The following is a 12,836-nucleotide window of genomic DNA, read 5'->3' as shown; positions in this document are numbered from 1 at the left end:
GGGTTCAGAGAAAAAAAGGCCGCTGATCATTCCCCCATCCTGACATCTTCATCTTAATTTGAGCTTCTGTTTTCTATCCGTGTGCAGACAGACATGTTTCGTATAGTTACACTCATAGCATGCACGCTGCATGCTCTTTTATTTCCCGTTGTCCCACGAGCATTCTCCATTTTCACAGTCCTTTCCAAAGGCTACAAAATAAGCGAATGCGGGTATACTGCCGTTTGCTTAACCATTTTTCTTCTCTTGGACATTTCATGTGCTTCTCTTTCAGGATTAATAATATTGCAGTGAACATCTTTCTCTGTGAAGCCTCTCCTGTCTTTTGCATGATTTTCTGGGGAAGAGCGATCCGAGAGGGGGGTTAGGGATCCCAAGTGTACTGCTCTGTGCCCACCACCCGGCAGCTGACATTCAGAAAAGTCACGGGGGCCCTCCTGTGAGGCTTGTTCAGGAACATGGCTTCTCCTAACCCCCCAGTTTCAGCTCTGATTTTCCCTCTGCTCCCCAGGCCCCCGGCTCTTCCTGTCCTGCCCCATCGATGTGGATGGCTCGAGGGTGTGGTTCACCGACTTGTGGAACTACTCTATTATCCCCTATCTGCTCGAAGCCGTCAGAGAAGGACTCCAGGTGAGGCACACACTTGCCATTGGCCTCCTCAACATTGGGGGTCATTCTGGTGACCAGATGAGTTATCTCTTCCTCTAGGCGTGTGGCTGACATGGGATGACAGCCCCTCACTGGTGAGGCCATCAGCCTAGCACAGAGTAGGACACATACTCAGCTGCAAATCCTGGCCCTGCCACTCTTATGTGTGACCCCAGGCAAGTCGTTCAGCCTCTGTGCCACACTGATAGAAGAAGAGAATAATAATTCTCTGCCATGAAGGGTTATTGTGAGCGCTAAGTGCAGTCATGGCCAAAAGTGCTCAGCCCAGTGCACAAGAAGTGGAGGCACACGTGTGTAGCACATCACAGTTTGCAAAGTATTCTCCTATCAGCTGTTTGATTCAAGCCCTGCATTAGTCCTGGGACTTGAGCAAAAAAAAAAATTGTTTTGGTCTCATTTTTCAGAACAGGACAGCTGAGGCCCAAAGAGAATAAATGACTGTAAATGACTTGCCCAAGAACATAAAAGTGAAACTTGAGGAATCTGGGATTTGAGTCCAGGCCTCTGGCTCAAATTCCAGGTTCTGAGGCTCCGGCCCCATGGCACTCACTACCTGTCCCCAGGACCCCTCCACGGTGACCCTGGGGCCCACAAGGCTGCAAGTCCTGGCCCTGCAGTGGCAAGAAGGCAGCATCCTTTACTTCTCATTCAGCCCGGCATTGAACGCTGGAAGCGTAGCAGTGAATTGAAGCTGGCAACGGCGGCCCCATTGAGCCAGGAGGCGGCTGCAGCTTTCTTGCTGAGTAACAGCAGGCATCAGGCACAGCTGAACCAGCCATGTCCCCAGGGGTTCCTCTGTACTGGGCAATGGGAGACACGAGATGCTGCCGTGGGCACACCCACATGCATGTATGGGGTAAAGCCCGCTAATCGCTGTGGTCTATGCTTGTCACCTCTGCACGTTTGGCAGAGCCTGGCTGCTTTGTAACTTGCAGCAGCACCTACAGTTTCAGAGGCGTTCAGGACATGTAGGAAAAGAATGTATTGTACTTCTCGTGACTGCTGTTTTGTTGGCCTGGAGCACATATCCTGTAAACGCAGGCCGCCATGTTGAAATAGAAGTGCACTGTGAAGGCAGAGTAGCAAGAAATTGAGGGTCCTTGGGTCAGCCCAGAAGCATTGCGTAGCCACATGCAAAGATCGTTCATTGATGGCAGCACTGCTCCTGTGTCCTATGGCTTTCATAAAGAAAGACCTGAGGGATTTCACCTCTTTATGGTGGAAACTCCCTACGTAGGTAAATTCACTGGCCTGGGTCATCAGGACATGATTCAGCCTTTATTCAGATGATCTGTTAGCACCACAAACCCAAGCAGCCACGCAGTCACTCCTATTTTCTTGGGCCAGTAGAAGGATCTCCTATGTGCTGGATTCCTGACATCTGTTTTGTTTCAGAAGCCCCTCTCTGGTCTCCATCAAGGGCCTCCGGGGGCTGCGGTGTCCCCTGCACCTCTGGGAGACCCACACTGCTCAAAAGCAGCTAGGGAATTAGGGGTAGAGGAAGTGCACCATTGCCTCTTAGTTTTGCCTCACCTTTCGGTTGTCCATTTGCTGCTTCTTTGCTCCAAATCTGTCTTGTGATGAGGGATGGGGAGTAACTTCAGAGTGTGCTTGGAAGAACCCACGGACTCTGTTGGATAAGGGCATCGTTTGCCCAAGGAGGCACAAACCAACAGTGGGGAGACTGTGCTCCAGCCTTGAACTACACATCAGCTGGCCCTGGCCCAAGGATGAAGGTGCAAACACCCTGCTCCTTTGGACCTGAATTTCAAAGAAGGCCTTCTGGGCATAGCTATAAAGATGGCGTCTGAACTTCCTTCCCTTCTTGGAGTTCACTGTAAAGGAGGACTTGGTCTCTTTCCCACTGAGAGCAAGGAGGCAACAGGTTGAAAGAATTTGGGGATGGCTATAGAATAGTCCGTTGGGNATGGGAACCAATTTGACAATAAACTATTTGTAAAAAAAAAAAAAAAAATGTCCGTTGGGGCAGGGAACAGAGACATGCCACCATCTGATGGGACTCAAGTTCAATGTGAGGCAAGAAAAGTCATTGCTCCTCTGTGCTATGAGGTCATTTAAAAGACAGTCTTTCAAGAATGTGGGAGCAACCAGAGGGAGGTAGCCAGGGTTAGCATTTTCATTTTACCAAATTGCTCAAAAGTGAGCCATCTCGCCCCTAACCTATGACCTCCTCCTGGGGAACCTAGAGAAAACCCACAGAATCTGCTGATTCAAGAGGAAACCTGGTGTGTTCTTCATGCCTCTGGTTTTGAAAGCAAGTCAGCTGACATTTATTGAGGGACCACTACTTGCTGGGCATTGTGCAAGGGGCCTGATGTGCATGATTTCATTTAGTTCTAACAGCTCAGTGAGTACCTCATAAACGAGGACACCAGGCTCACAAGTGGTTTTGACTGGTACCCAAGTTCACTCAATGGGGAATGATAGGTCAGCATTGAAGCCAGGTCTGGCTGATCCCTCTGTTTACTTCTGTGATTTGCAGACTGTCCCAAGGACCCCCATAACTCCCAGAAGCCTCAGGTGGCTCAGGGAACAAAGTACTGTATTTTATACAGTGACTTTCTACATAAGATTGTATATAACAAAAGGATTCCTCTTTTTTTTTAATTATTTTTTAATGTTTATTTTTGAGAGAGAGAGACAGAGCACAAGCAGGGGCAGGACAGAGAACGAGAAGACACAGAACCTAAAGCAGGCTCCAGGCTCCGAGCTGTCAGCACAGAGCCCGATGCGGGGCTCAAACTCATGGACTGCAAAATCCTGACAGATGTCGGACACTTAACCGACTGAGCCACCCAGGCGCCCTAAGGATTTCTCTGTCTTAAAAAAAGTTTGATTCCCTACTGTCCTTGGTGTTACCTTGAGTCCACACTTCCTGTGTGCTGGGCACTGTGTGGGGTCATTGACCCCTCACCTGTCCCTGCAGAATGAGGGTCATGGCCAGGAGGGGAGTGAGCTGCAGAGTCAGAAGTCTCACAGAGGCCCAGCTTTTACTTCCCGGTGTCTTGGCCCACAGTTCCTGAGCCAGTGCGCAAGCCAGGCTCCTCCCTGCCTTGGGGCAAGTGCATGTCCCATCTGTCTGTCTCTCTGTCCAACTGTCTCCGCTGCTTCCCAGAGCTGCCTCAGGGCTCCACGGTGGGGCTGAGGAGCTTTTATGTTAATTCCTTTGCTTGCCACAGTAGTTAGCCGACCATTCATCACCTGGCCTTGAACATGTCTAGTGGCAAGTGTGGAGGCTTGTAAAAATATTTTCTGTTCTTGCAGATGATGTTCACATGAGCCTGATGTACATTTGTCTTATGACTCAGTTCCCAGTCCTGTTCCCCTTTGGAGCTGTCCCTGTTAACATTTGCCAAAGCGTCCAAAGGCTACAAAGCAGCTCAGAAGCCCTGCGCCCCCCTGGTGGACGGAGAGAGAGCATTGGGCCATTTATCAGATGACTCAACCTGCTCTGAGCCCCTGGACAAGTCTCCTGTCTGTAAGCCTCAGGTGTCCTGTCTGTGATCTGAAAAGCTTAGACCAGAAGAGTATTTTCTCCAGCTGTCTTCTGTGGAGACCCGAAGGTGCTCAGACTACTCGGTGGTGGGCTCAGGGGAAGAGTAAATATTTGAAAAACCACTGGGTCATATGATGTCTAAGGACATGATGAGCTCTACATCCCAGCCTCTGTTGCTCTGCAGCCTGGAGCCTCTCCTCCTGACCAGCTCTAGAAGTCAGGTTTTGGTTCAGCCTCACAAAGGAGGTCTGGCTTAGGAAAGGTGGTCCAATCCTCCCTTTGGAGGGAGAAGATTTTAGAAGTGGCAGGAATGTTTCTAATCGAGAACAGCCTTCTTCACTTCTGAATACCATCCAGATGTGTGTGTGTTCCTTCCCTCCCCGACGTGCATGCACGTGCACATACGCACAGCTTCAAGGGATCTCTTCTCACTCAGACTGTGAGTTGCCTTTAGAACTCCGGACTGAATTCTCAGGCCTGAGACTCCCCACTGCCCCAGGGGGAAGGAAGATTGAGTGACAGACAGGGGCAGCGCGTGAGCCGGGAGGGTGCGAGCGTCCGAGAACACAGTGAGGTCATAGGAAGCTATGTGTGTGTTGGGTGCATATGGAGCCAGTTGCTAACGGGGAGAGATGGGTAAGCACCTCGGCCACTCATGCAGGGCGGGCAGCTTCCCAGCGAGTCCTACGAGTCCTACGTAAAGCTCACAGGTGCCTCAGGCAGTGGTGAGTCAGCCAGGTTGACACATCCTCGTCTGGTGGACATTCTGGTCCGCACCTCTCTGCTCTGGTTTTGGCTGAGTCATGTGGCTCTTGCTGATACCAAGTGGCTCAGAGTGGAGTTAGTCAGGAGGGGTGGAGAGGGGAGAGGCCCAGGTAAGGAAGCTGAGGCCCGAGGTCCCAGCCCAGCTCCGCTCTGTAACCTTTCACATCTGGTGCTTCTGTCTAGGCCCCAACTTCCCCATCCTGTAAATGAGGCCAGGTGACCGCAGTTCTTTCCAGCAGGGGCAACCTGTGACTTGCATAGACGTGGTTTTGTCAGAGTTCAGCTCTGGTCTGTTAGCAAGTCCTCTCTCCCCCCTCAGCTGGGAGAGCAGAGAGATCAGACAGACAGGCTGTGGTCTAGGGACACTTTCACGCTGGTGCCCCCTATGGCCACTGTGGTTCAGGAGTCTTTGGTCTTTGTACCCATGGTCTCCTGTAGAGAGAGTGCCTCCCAGAGCCACCGCCAGCACCACGCTGGGAGAGTGCATCTTGTCTGGGCCGTGAGCAGATCTACCACACGTCCTTAGACTCGGTGGTGCGTGAAGGTGGATAGACTTGGACTCCACTTCTGCTGCCTTTCCTCCCCAGGCCTGTCCCGTCCTTTGGAAAACTCAGGTCGTAGGTTTGCTGCTTGGAATAATGTGGTAGTTAAACAAGAGATTCGTAAAGCGCCGCTAGCACACTGTGAGCTGTTAGAGAAGAAGGACGGAGAGGACAGCTAGCCACACCGTATTCAGGGTCCAGCCTTGGGAGGTGCTGCCGCCTGGGTTCTTGTCCTTGGAAAGAGTGTACGTGTTTCTTTTTTTTTTTAATATTTTATTTATTTTTGAGAGAGAGAGAGAGAGAGACAGCATGAACAGGGGAGGGTCAGAGAGAGAGGGAGACACAGAATCCGAAGCAGACTCCAGGCCCTGAGCTAGTTCTGTCAGAACAGAGCCCGGTGCGGGGCTCGAACCCATGAACTGTGAGATCATGACCTGAGCCGAAGTCGGACGCTCAACCGACTGAGCCACCCAGGCGCCCCAGAGTGTACATGTTTATTGACATTGCTAGTAAATGTCACTGGAGGGGGCGCCTTCCTGGGCGGCTCAGTCTGTTAAGCGCCCGACTCTTGATTTTGACTCAGGTCATCATCTCACGGCTCCTGGGATTGAGCCCCATGTCAGGCTCTCACTGACAGCATGAGACCTGCTTGAGATTCTCTGCCCCTCCCTCCCTCCCTCTCTCCCTCTCTCTGCTCTTGTCCTGCTCACATGCTTGCTGACCCCCACACTCGCTCACTGACTCTCCCTAAATAAATAAATAAATAGATATTTTTAAAAGTCACTAGAATAATTTTATCATTATTTAAGGCTTAAGGAAAGGTCTTAAATTAAGCGATAATGTAGTTTTCTGTTTTAAGAGCAAATTAGTTGTTATGGACAGTTTTGAAGGCTACATGAGAGAGATACTTAAAATTCCAATACCCATGTGTGACCTCTGTTAACAGTCTGCTGTTTTGAAAGTGACCAACGCTGCTTTAGAGGGGCTCTGGGAGTCAGATCTGCTTCAAGAAATGGGGTTTTATCAAACTGGGGCTCTTGGTGACCCCTGCCTGTGGGGTGGATGCCCAGCACTCAATCTGTGTGGGAGGGCATCTTTGGGGTAGGGCGCCCCCAGTGGGATACTAAAGCCAGCTTTATGCGAGCTGATGGTCAACACCTCCTTCCAACTCCAAGTTCAGTGAGAGCATATTCGTAGTTTGAAATTGGCCACAGTGGGTGTATTTACACCACAGAAATTGGCAAATGCTTCAACTCACATGGTTGTCTCCCCCCACCCCGCCATCCCACCCCCCAGTGGCTACTTTTCACATCGGGTCAGCAAAGCTTGAAGTTTAGGGTGACACAGTAAGGCAGTGGCAGAGCTAAGATGTGAACCCAGGTCATCCGACTCCAAAGTCAGTGCCTTTGACGCCCCCCACTAGGTCATGTTGCCTTCAGTCTTAGCACATCAAGCTGTGTGTGCCTAATTCCACCATCAGGGAAGGCGGGAAGCTGGGCTTGAGGAGTTTCTCAGATGACTGCTAAACCAGGCCTGCAGAAGAGGTCTCCAGCTACTCTCAGACGATTCCTTCTTTGCCTCTTTTCAGCTCTATGGAAGGCGGGCCCCCTGGGAGGACCCTGCGAAGTGGGTGATGGACACCTACCCCTGGGCAGCCAGCCCGCAGCAACACGAGTGGCCTCCCCTGCTGCAGCTCCGGCCTGAGGACGTCGGCTTTGATGGCTACTCCATACCTCGGGAAGGGTCTGCGAGCAAGCAGATGCCCCCCAGTGACGCTGAGGGAGACCCACTGGTGAGTCCTCAGCTCCCAGAGCGCTTACTATGTATCTGTCATGCAAGGCATGCTGGGAATACAGACATGACTGAGCCAGGGTCTTGCTTTGGAAGGCCAGACCCATCCCATGATTAGTCACATTTTTGCCACTATTTTCTTCCATGGTGTCGATTTCTCACTGTCCTTTAACCCTCTGAAATGTGCTCTGGTATAAAGTAACAGGTGAAGAATTTGATCCCCCTCCCCGCAAACATCCCTGTACCACTCTCTGCCCTCTGGTTTGGGTGCCACCTTTATCCTGCACCGTCCTTCTCCGTTAATGTCTCCCATTAGTAACAGAGCAGAGGCAGAGGTTGCTAAGGAGCAGAAGCCCAAGCCAGCAGATCAGGAGCACAGGCTGGGAGAGGTTTGAGGGCAGGAGGGACTCATAAAGGACAGGGAGGCCTGAATACGTTTCCTAAGGCCAGTGACAGGAGTGAAGCCTTTAACACTGCCCGGGTTTCTTATTTACCCCCGCCATTGCTAAAGCAAAGAAAGGCCCTTGGAGAAGAACCTGGACCAGGGACAATAACACTCTAATTATGGTGTTCCCTGCCTATGAGACCCATACATAGTCCCCCTGCGAAATTAGATCTGAATAAACCAAAAGCTCTATAAAAGAAGGTGGAAGCACGTATCCCAGAGCCTCCCATCCTTAAGTGACCATTATCATGCCTTCAGTTTACCCTTGAGCTACCTTGGCAGCTGAGGCAAAAGGAAAAACACAGCAGAGACTATGACTTGCATGACTTAATGAAAGAGCATATTCATAAGGGATGCAGCAGGATTACGAGACAGCTAACTTGTTGTTCAATGCCTGATGACTAACTGATTTACTAGATAAAAATAATCATAGCTGCTTTGGCTTGTCTGCCATCCTCCCGACTGGCAGCGGCAGTGAGGAGCCTTGGTCCTGTTGAGACTTTTCAAACAGGAACTCTATTCTAAACGGTGTTATTATTTGTTACTACGCACAACCTAATTTACAGCGTCTGGACAACAATAGTTTCGTGGAAGAAAGGATTAGACTTTTGTGGAAGAAAGGATTAAAAAGCCCATTTCTACCATTAATGATGGCTAAAAGCCAGAGCCGTGGAGATCTGTTTGTGACCATGGGCTCATGAGGTCTTCCCTCATGACTAGGAGAGAGTTGAGGAGGTATCTAGAGGAAAGAATGGCTCCTTCCTCCCCCGGACCCTCATTTCTTACCTGGGAATATTCGTGTCCCTAATTAAACCTGAGGGGATTTAGGTAAAACCTGGAGTTCTTGGAACAGAATTCTCTCTCCAACCCCAGACCCTCAGAAGGGAGCTGTGCCAGCTCCGTCAGCCCACTTTACAGTTGCTGTTTCTCCCTGCCCAGCGCAGGAGATCTCTGTTAGGATAGCTCTCTTGTGTACTGGTATCTCTCTCTCTCTCGTGAGGCGGAGACCTCCGAGAGAACAGGACGGACTCGTTATTGTTCCAGAACACCTACTGTAAATACACTGGGGATGTTTGATGAGTGAATAATTATGGTTGCACAGGATGGTCCATGGTACTACCGCTCCACCTCTTCCCTCATCATGGCTTTGCAGATGGACCCCAGCTGATGGTGTCCTGTGCCCTGGCTCACTGGACACCGTACACGACCCCCAGGGGCAGTTGGCTAGGAAGCAGCTGGATTTCCTGCCCAGCTGCACCGCGTCTTGGCTTTGCTCAGAGAGACCTACTTTCCTACTTACTTGCTAAATACAATATAAAATACACAATTGACCATTGCAAATAAGTTCCTAATTCCCCCCTTCACTCCTAAACAAATGACCAACAGACTGCAGACCAGGGAAGGCTTAAGAACACCCTTTATACTCTTTAAGTCAAATGATGATGGTGATAGCAGATCTCATGTCTTGAACACTTAGCACATGCCAGGCCCTATTCTGAGCATCTAATGCACATCATGTCATTTTGTTCCCTACTTCACCCCTCTGAGAAACAGGTGCTACTGTCGCCTCTACTCTGTCAGTGAGGAACTCTGGTGGCTCTGGTATGTTAGGTCATTTGCCCAGAGTTTCCCGACGTGGAATCCAGGTTTCTCTGTGTTTTGTGGCTCTGCCTGTAACTGGTGCTGTCTTTTATCTTCCGTGGCGGCCTTGACAGGAGCGGGCGCACAGCTGGCTCCGGGCTGCCCTCTGGCCGGAGCCCGATGTATCCGTGGGCTTGCTGCTCCCTGAGGGGGGGCCGTGTGTGTCAGACGTCCGCAGTGCTGATGCACCTGTTCCAGCAGCAGGGACGCCGGACTGGCTTCTTTATCCAGTTTGAGGCCTGTGCTTGAGTAAGGTGTGTCCTTTCCAAATAAAAAATAAATACTGTATTCACAGATGACTTCCCATTTTGTTTTCTGTGCTCTACATATGGTAACTCAATCCACACCATAAGGTGGTAGGACAGGCATGATTTTTGTTCACATGTGGCCGGTGAAGAAACTAAGGCGCCAAAGGTTGGCTGACTTACCCACGGCTGTGCAGCTAGTAAGGAGTAGAGACAGGATACGAGCCCTGCAAGCACGGTCCGTGGTCCACACTTGTGTCCCCGGCCCCCGCTGTGGGCTGCAGCCCAGAGCGAGGCTGGAGGAGGGAGCGTGAGCCTGGCAAAGGGCGGAGGTGGGCAGCCCCAGACCAAAAGCTGCTCATGCTCTCACTCTCTCCCCAGATGAACATGCTGATGAGGCTGCAGGAGGCAGCCAACTACTCCAGCCCCCAGAGCTACGACAGCGACTCCAACAGCAACAGCCATCATGATGATATCCTGGACTCGTCCCTAGAGTCCACTCTGTGACGGGGGCCAGCCATGGAGCCTCCCCACCTCCCCCGTCCACGCCCTCTCCACCTGCGTCCCCTGCACCATCCTGAACATGCCCTCCTGAGCCAGCGCCCGGCCGCAGCGTGAGAGCCGCAAGGATACCCAGATCCCTCGTCCTCCAGCCTTGACCCGGGCGCAGGCCTCGCGGGCCAGCCGCCTTGGGACCACTTCCCTCCACAGTGAGAACTGCACTATCTTCTGTTTATTTTCATTATCGTTTGCCTTGTTGCTGTGACCTCCCTAAGACACTGAAGATACTTCTCGGGAAAGGATCATCACCGTTGAAATGAAAAGATTATAAAAGAAAAAAAAAAAAAGGAAACCAAGAACCCACTAGAAGCTCTGAAACCAAACAGCATCCTGCCAGGGAGCTGTCCAGGGCAGACGAGGCTGGAGCCAAGCTGGAAATGTGCGCTCCACAGCTTTCACTCAGCACAGAGCCCCCTGACCAGGTGGTGCCACCAGCGCCCCCACATCCGCCTCCCTGCCTTCTACCCCGCCGACCCCGGAAGGGAACTGTGTTAACTAGGGCGCTACAGAGCTACAACACAGGGAAACCTCTGTTTTGCTTTTTTAAATGGTGCTCTCCTTACCCGAGAGGTATTTTGCCTGTTCCAGTTCAACCACACCTTTCAGATCCGGCAGCCTCCAGTCGATCCCTGAGCGTGAGCGGATGTGGCCACCATGCAGACAGCATGTGTCTACTGCCTCCTCTAGAAATGAATCAGGTTTTTCTTTCTGCAAACACTGTGTACAGTGAGAATTGGTCTATTTTGGAGAACTGGTTACCCCTTTGCCAATGAGGTTGAGTTTCCCTCTTTCTGACTCTTTGAGTTTGAATATTTTTCCTTCCCCCACCCCCCTACCCCCACNCCCGCCCTTTGGTCAGAATCAGTCCTTTGGTGAAAGAAAGAACCGCAGGAGTTGAGTTTCGGTTTGGTCCTGCTGAGTTCTGGTTTTTCAGTTGTCCATCCTCACGGTTTTACACCTCGCCACCTCCTGCTGTGGCTGGGGGGAGGGGAGGTGGTTGTGTCCTTCCTAGTGGACCAGGACCCCATCCTCCACGCGTGGGTGAGCCGGGACCTTGCCTTTCCTTCTCGTCCTCGAGGCTTCAGAACGCACATTGACACCTCAGGCGTGCCAGCCCCAACCTCAAGTGGGGGTGCTGAGGTCACCTCGCAAAAGACTTGCACTTTCCTCAGAACCAACGTGACGCAACTCAGCCAGGAGCCGGCGGCCACTCCCTTCCAGAAGCCCCGGCCTCCGTCCGGACGAGTCTTGCCTGACCTCTTCGGTGCTGACCTTCCCAAAGCGATGCCTTACTGGTTTTGTACTAACCGTGTTCATTTACAAGTGTTGTGCCTGCCTGGAGTCCATTTTGTTGTTTTCCCCATCAGAGCAAACAGGGCTAAAAAGTCATCTACTCATTAGGAGGACTCAAGTTGCTGTGACTTTTCTCATCCAAAAGACTCATTTGTGTGGATGCGTGACCATGGGAAAAAGAAAAAAAACAACAAAAAAAGAAAAGATGCATATTTTTTTTTCTAGGTTCTTATCAGTCTCCAGCTAACACTCTGACTGGACAGTGGTCTGTCTTATGCAGGAAAAGGCAAAAGTTCCTTCAAGTCCACATGACATTGCTGATACATACCCTGCTAGTATGTGTCTTCAACATACTGGTATTTTCTTTACAGAGAGCGGTAAATCTTTGTTTGTTTCTCCTTTATAAAGAGAATCTTTATTGGACCCCAGTAGGGGTGTCTCTGTTAATGATCAGGGTTTTTATTCTATCTTCCCCATTCCTGTTTCTGAAGGTCCATCTCTGTACACTTTTTCTCATTTTCTTACCATAAGAACTTGACCTGAAACTGCTCACATGACCTTGGACGACACCATTTTCTTCCTCCTTAAAGAAAAAGGAGAATATGTCCCACTAGCTGGTGAATGGAAAACCTCTACGTGCTGTCCGTGCTTTGTTCTCCATAAACTCAGACTCTCTTATGCGCAGCCTTCATTAGCCATCTGGGTGTGTGAGTGTGTCTTGTTCTGTTTAGTTTTTTTCATAAAAATCTTAAACCATGAATTTAGCCTGTGACCACGGGCCACACCCTGAGCCTTCTGGTAAACCTGAAGAGTGGTCCTTCTCAATCTGTTTCCCAACGATGACCTTACACGCTCATACTGTGAATTTGGGAGGAGGTAAAATGGACTTCTCCTTGGGGGCAGTTTTCCCAGTCACCTTGTGAGTAGACACCTGCCAATATTGTTTGAAACTTTTTANAAATTTTTTGATATTTTTTTTTTTTTTTTTTTTTTTTTTTTTTTTTTTTTTTTAGTTATACCTTCTCTTCCTCTCCTCCTCTCTCCTACAGACTTCCCTTCCCTCCCACTGGGTCCAGGCTCAGAACCGAGACCTCTGTCCCTGGTGCTGCCTGACTAGTGACCGGTGATTTCAAGTAGTATAGCCCTCGTGTGATTCACAACTCCGTGTCCTTCCTAAAGTTTCGGGAAGCAGGGTTGTCTGATATGCACATTTCTTATTTTGGTCCTATTTTACTTTAGTGTCACTCACCTTTGACAAAGTGACTTTGTACTCATTTAGGGCTCTGTCCGAAATGCTTCCATTTTGCCTTTTTCTACAGTTAGGCTAATTTTGAGATATATGAAATTCTATGCAACATTTATGTTGA

General features: G+C 50.3%; 1 protein-coding gene across 1 annotated transcript in view; it reads left to right on the top strand.

Moving 5' to 3' along the window:
* Window positions 1-11,690, top strand: part of NAV2 (neuron navigator 2) — a 270,778-nt gene extending 259,088 nt beyond the window's left edge. The window contains 3 exon segments of the mRNA XM_077761085.1: window positions 512-630; window positions 7,082-7,285; window positions 9,997-11,690. Of these exon segments, the coding sequence (XP_077617211.1) occupies window positions 512-630; window positions 7,082-7,285; window positions 9,997-10,122 (449 nt within the window). The 3' untranslated portion in view covers window positions 10,123-11,690.
* Window positions 11,691-12,836: the final 1,146 nt, after the last annotated feature.

This window comes from Crocuta crocuta, unplaced genomic scaffold (genome assembly GCF_008692635.1).
Source record: "Crocuta crocuta isolate KB4526 unplaced genomic scaffold, BGI_CrCroc_1.0 scaffold233, whole genome shotgun sequence".
Lineage (NCBI taxonomy): Eukaryota > Metazoa > Chordata > Mammalia > Carnivora > Hyaenidae > Crocuta > Crocuta crocuta.
This window is presented reverse-complemented; position numbering and strand designations above follow the sequence as displayed.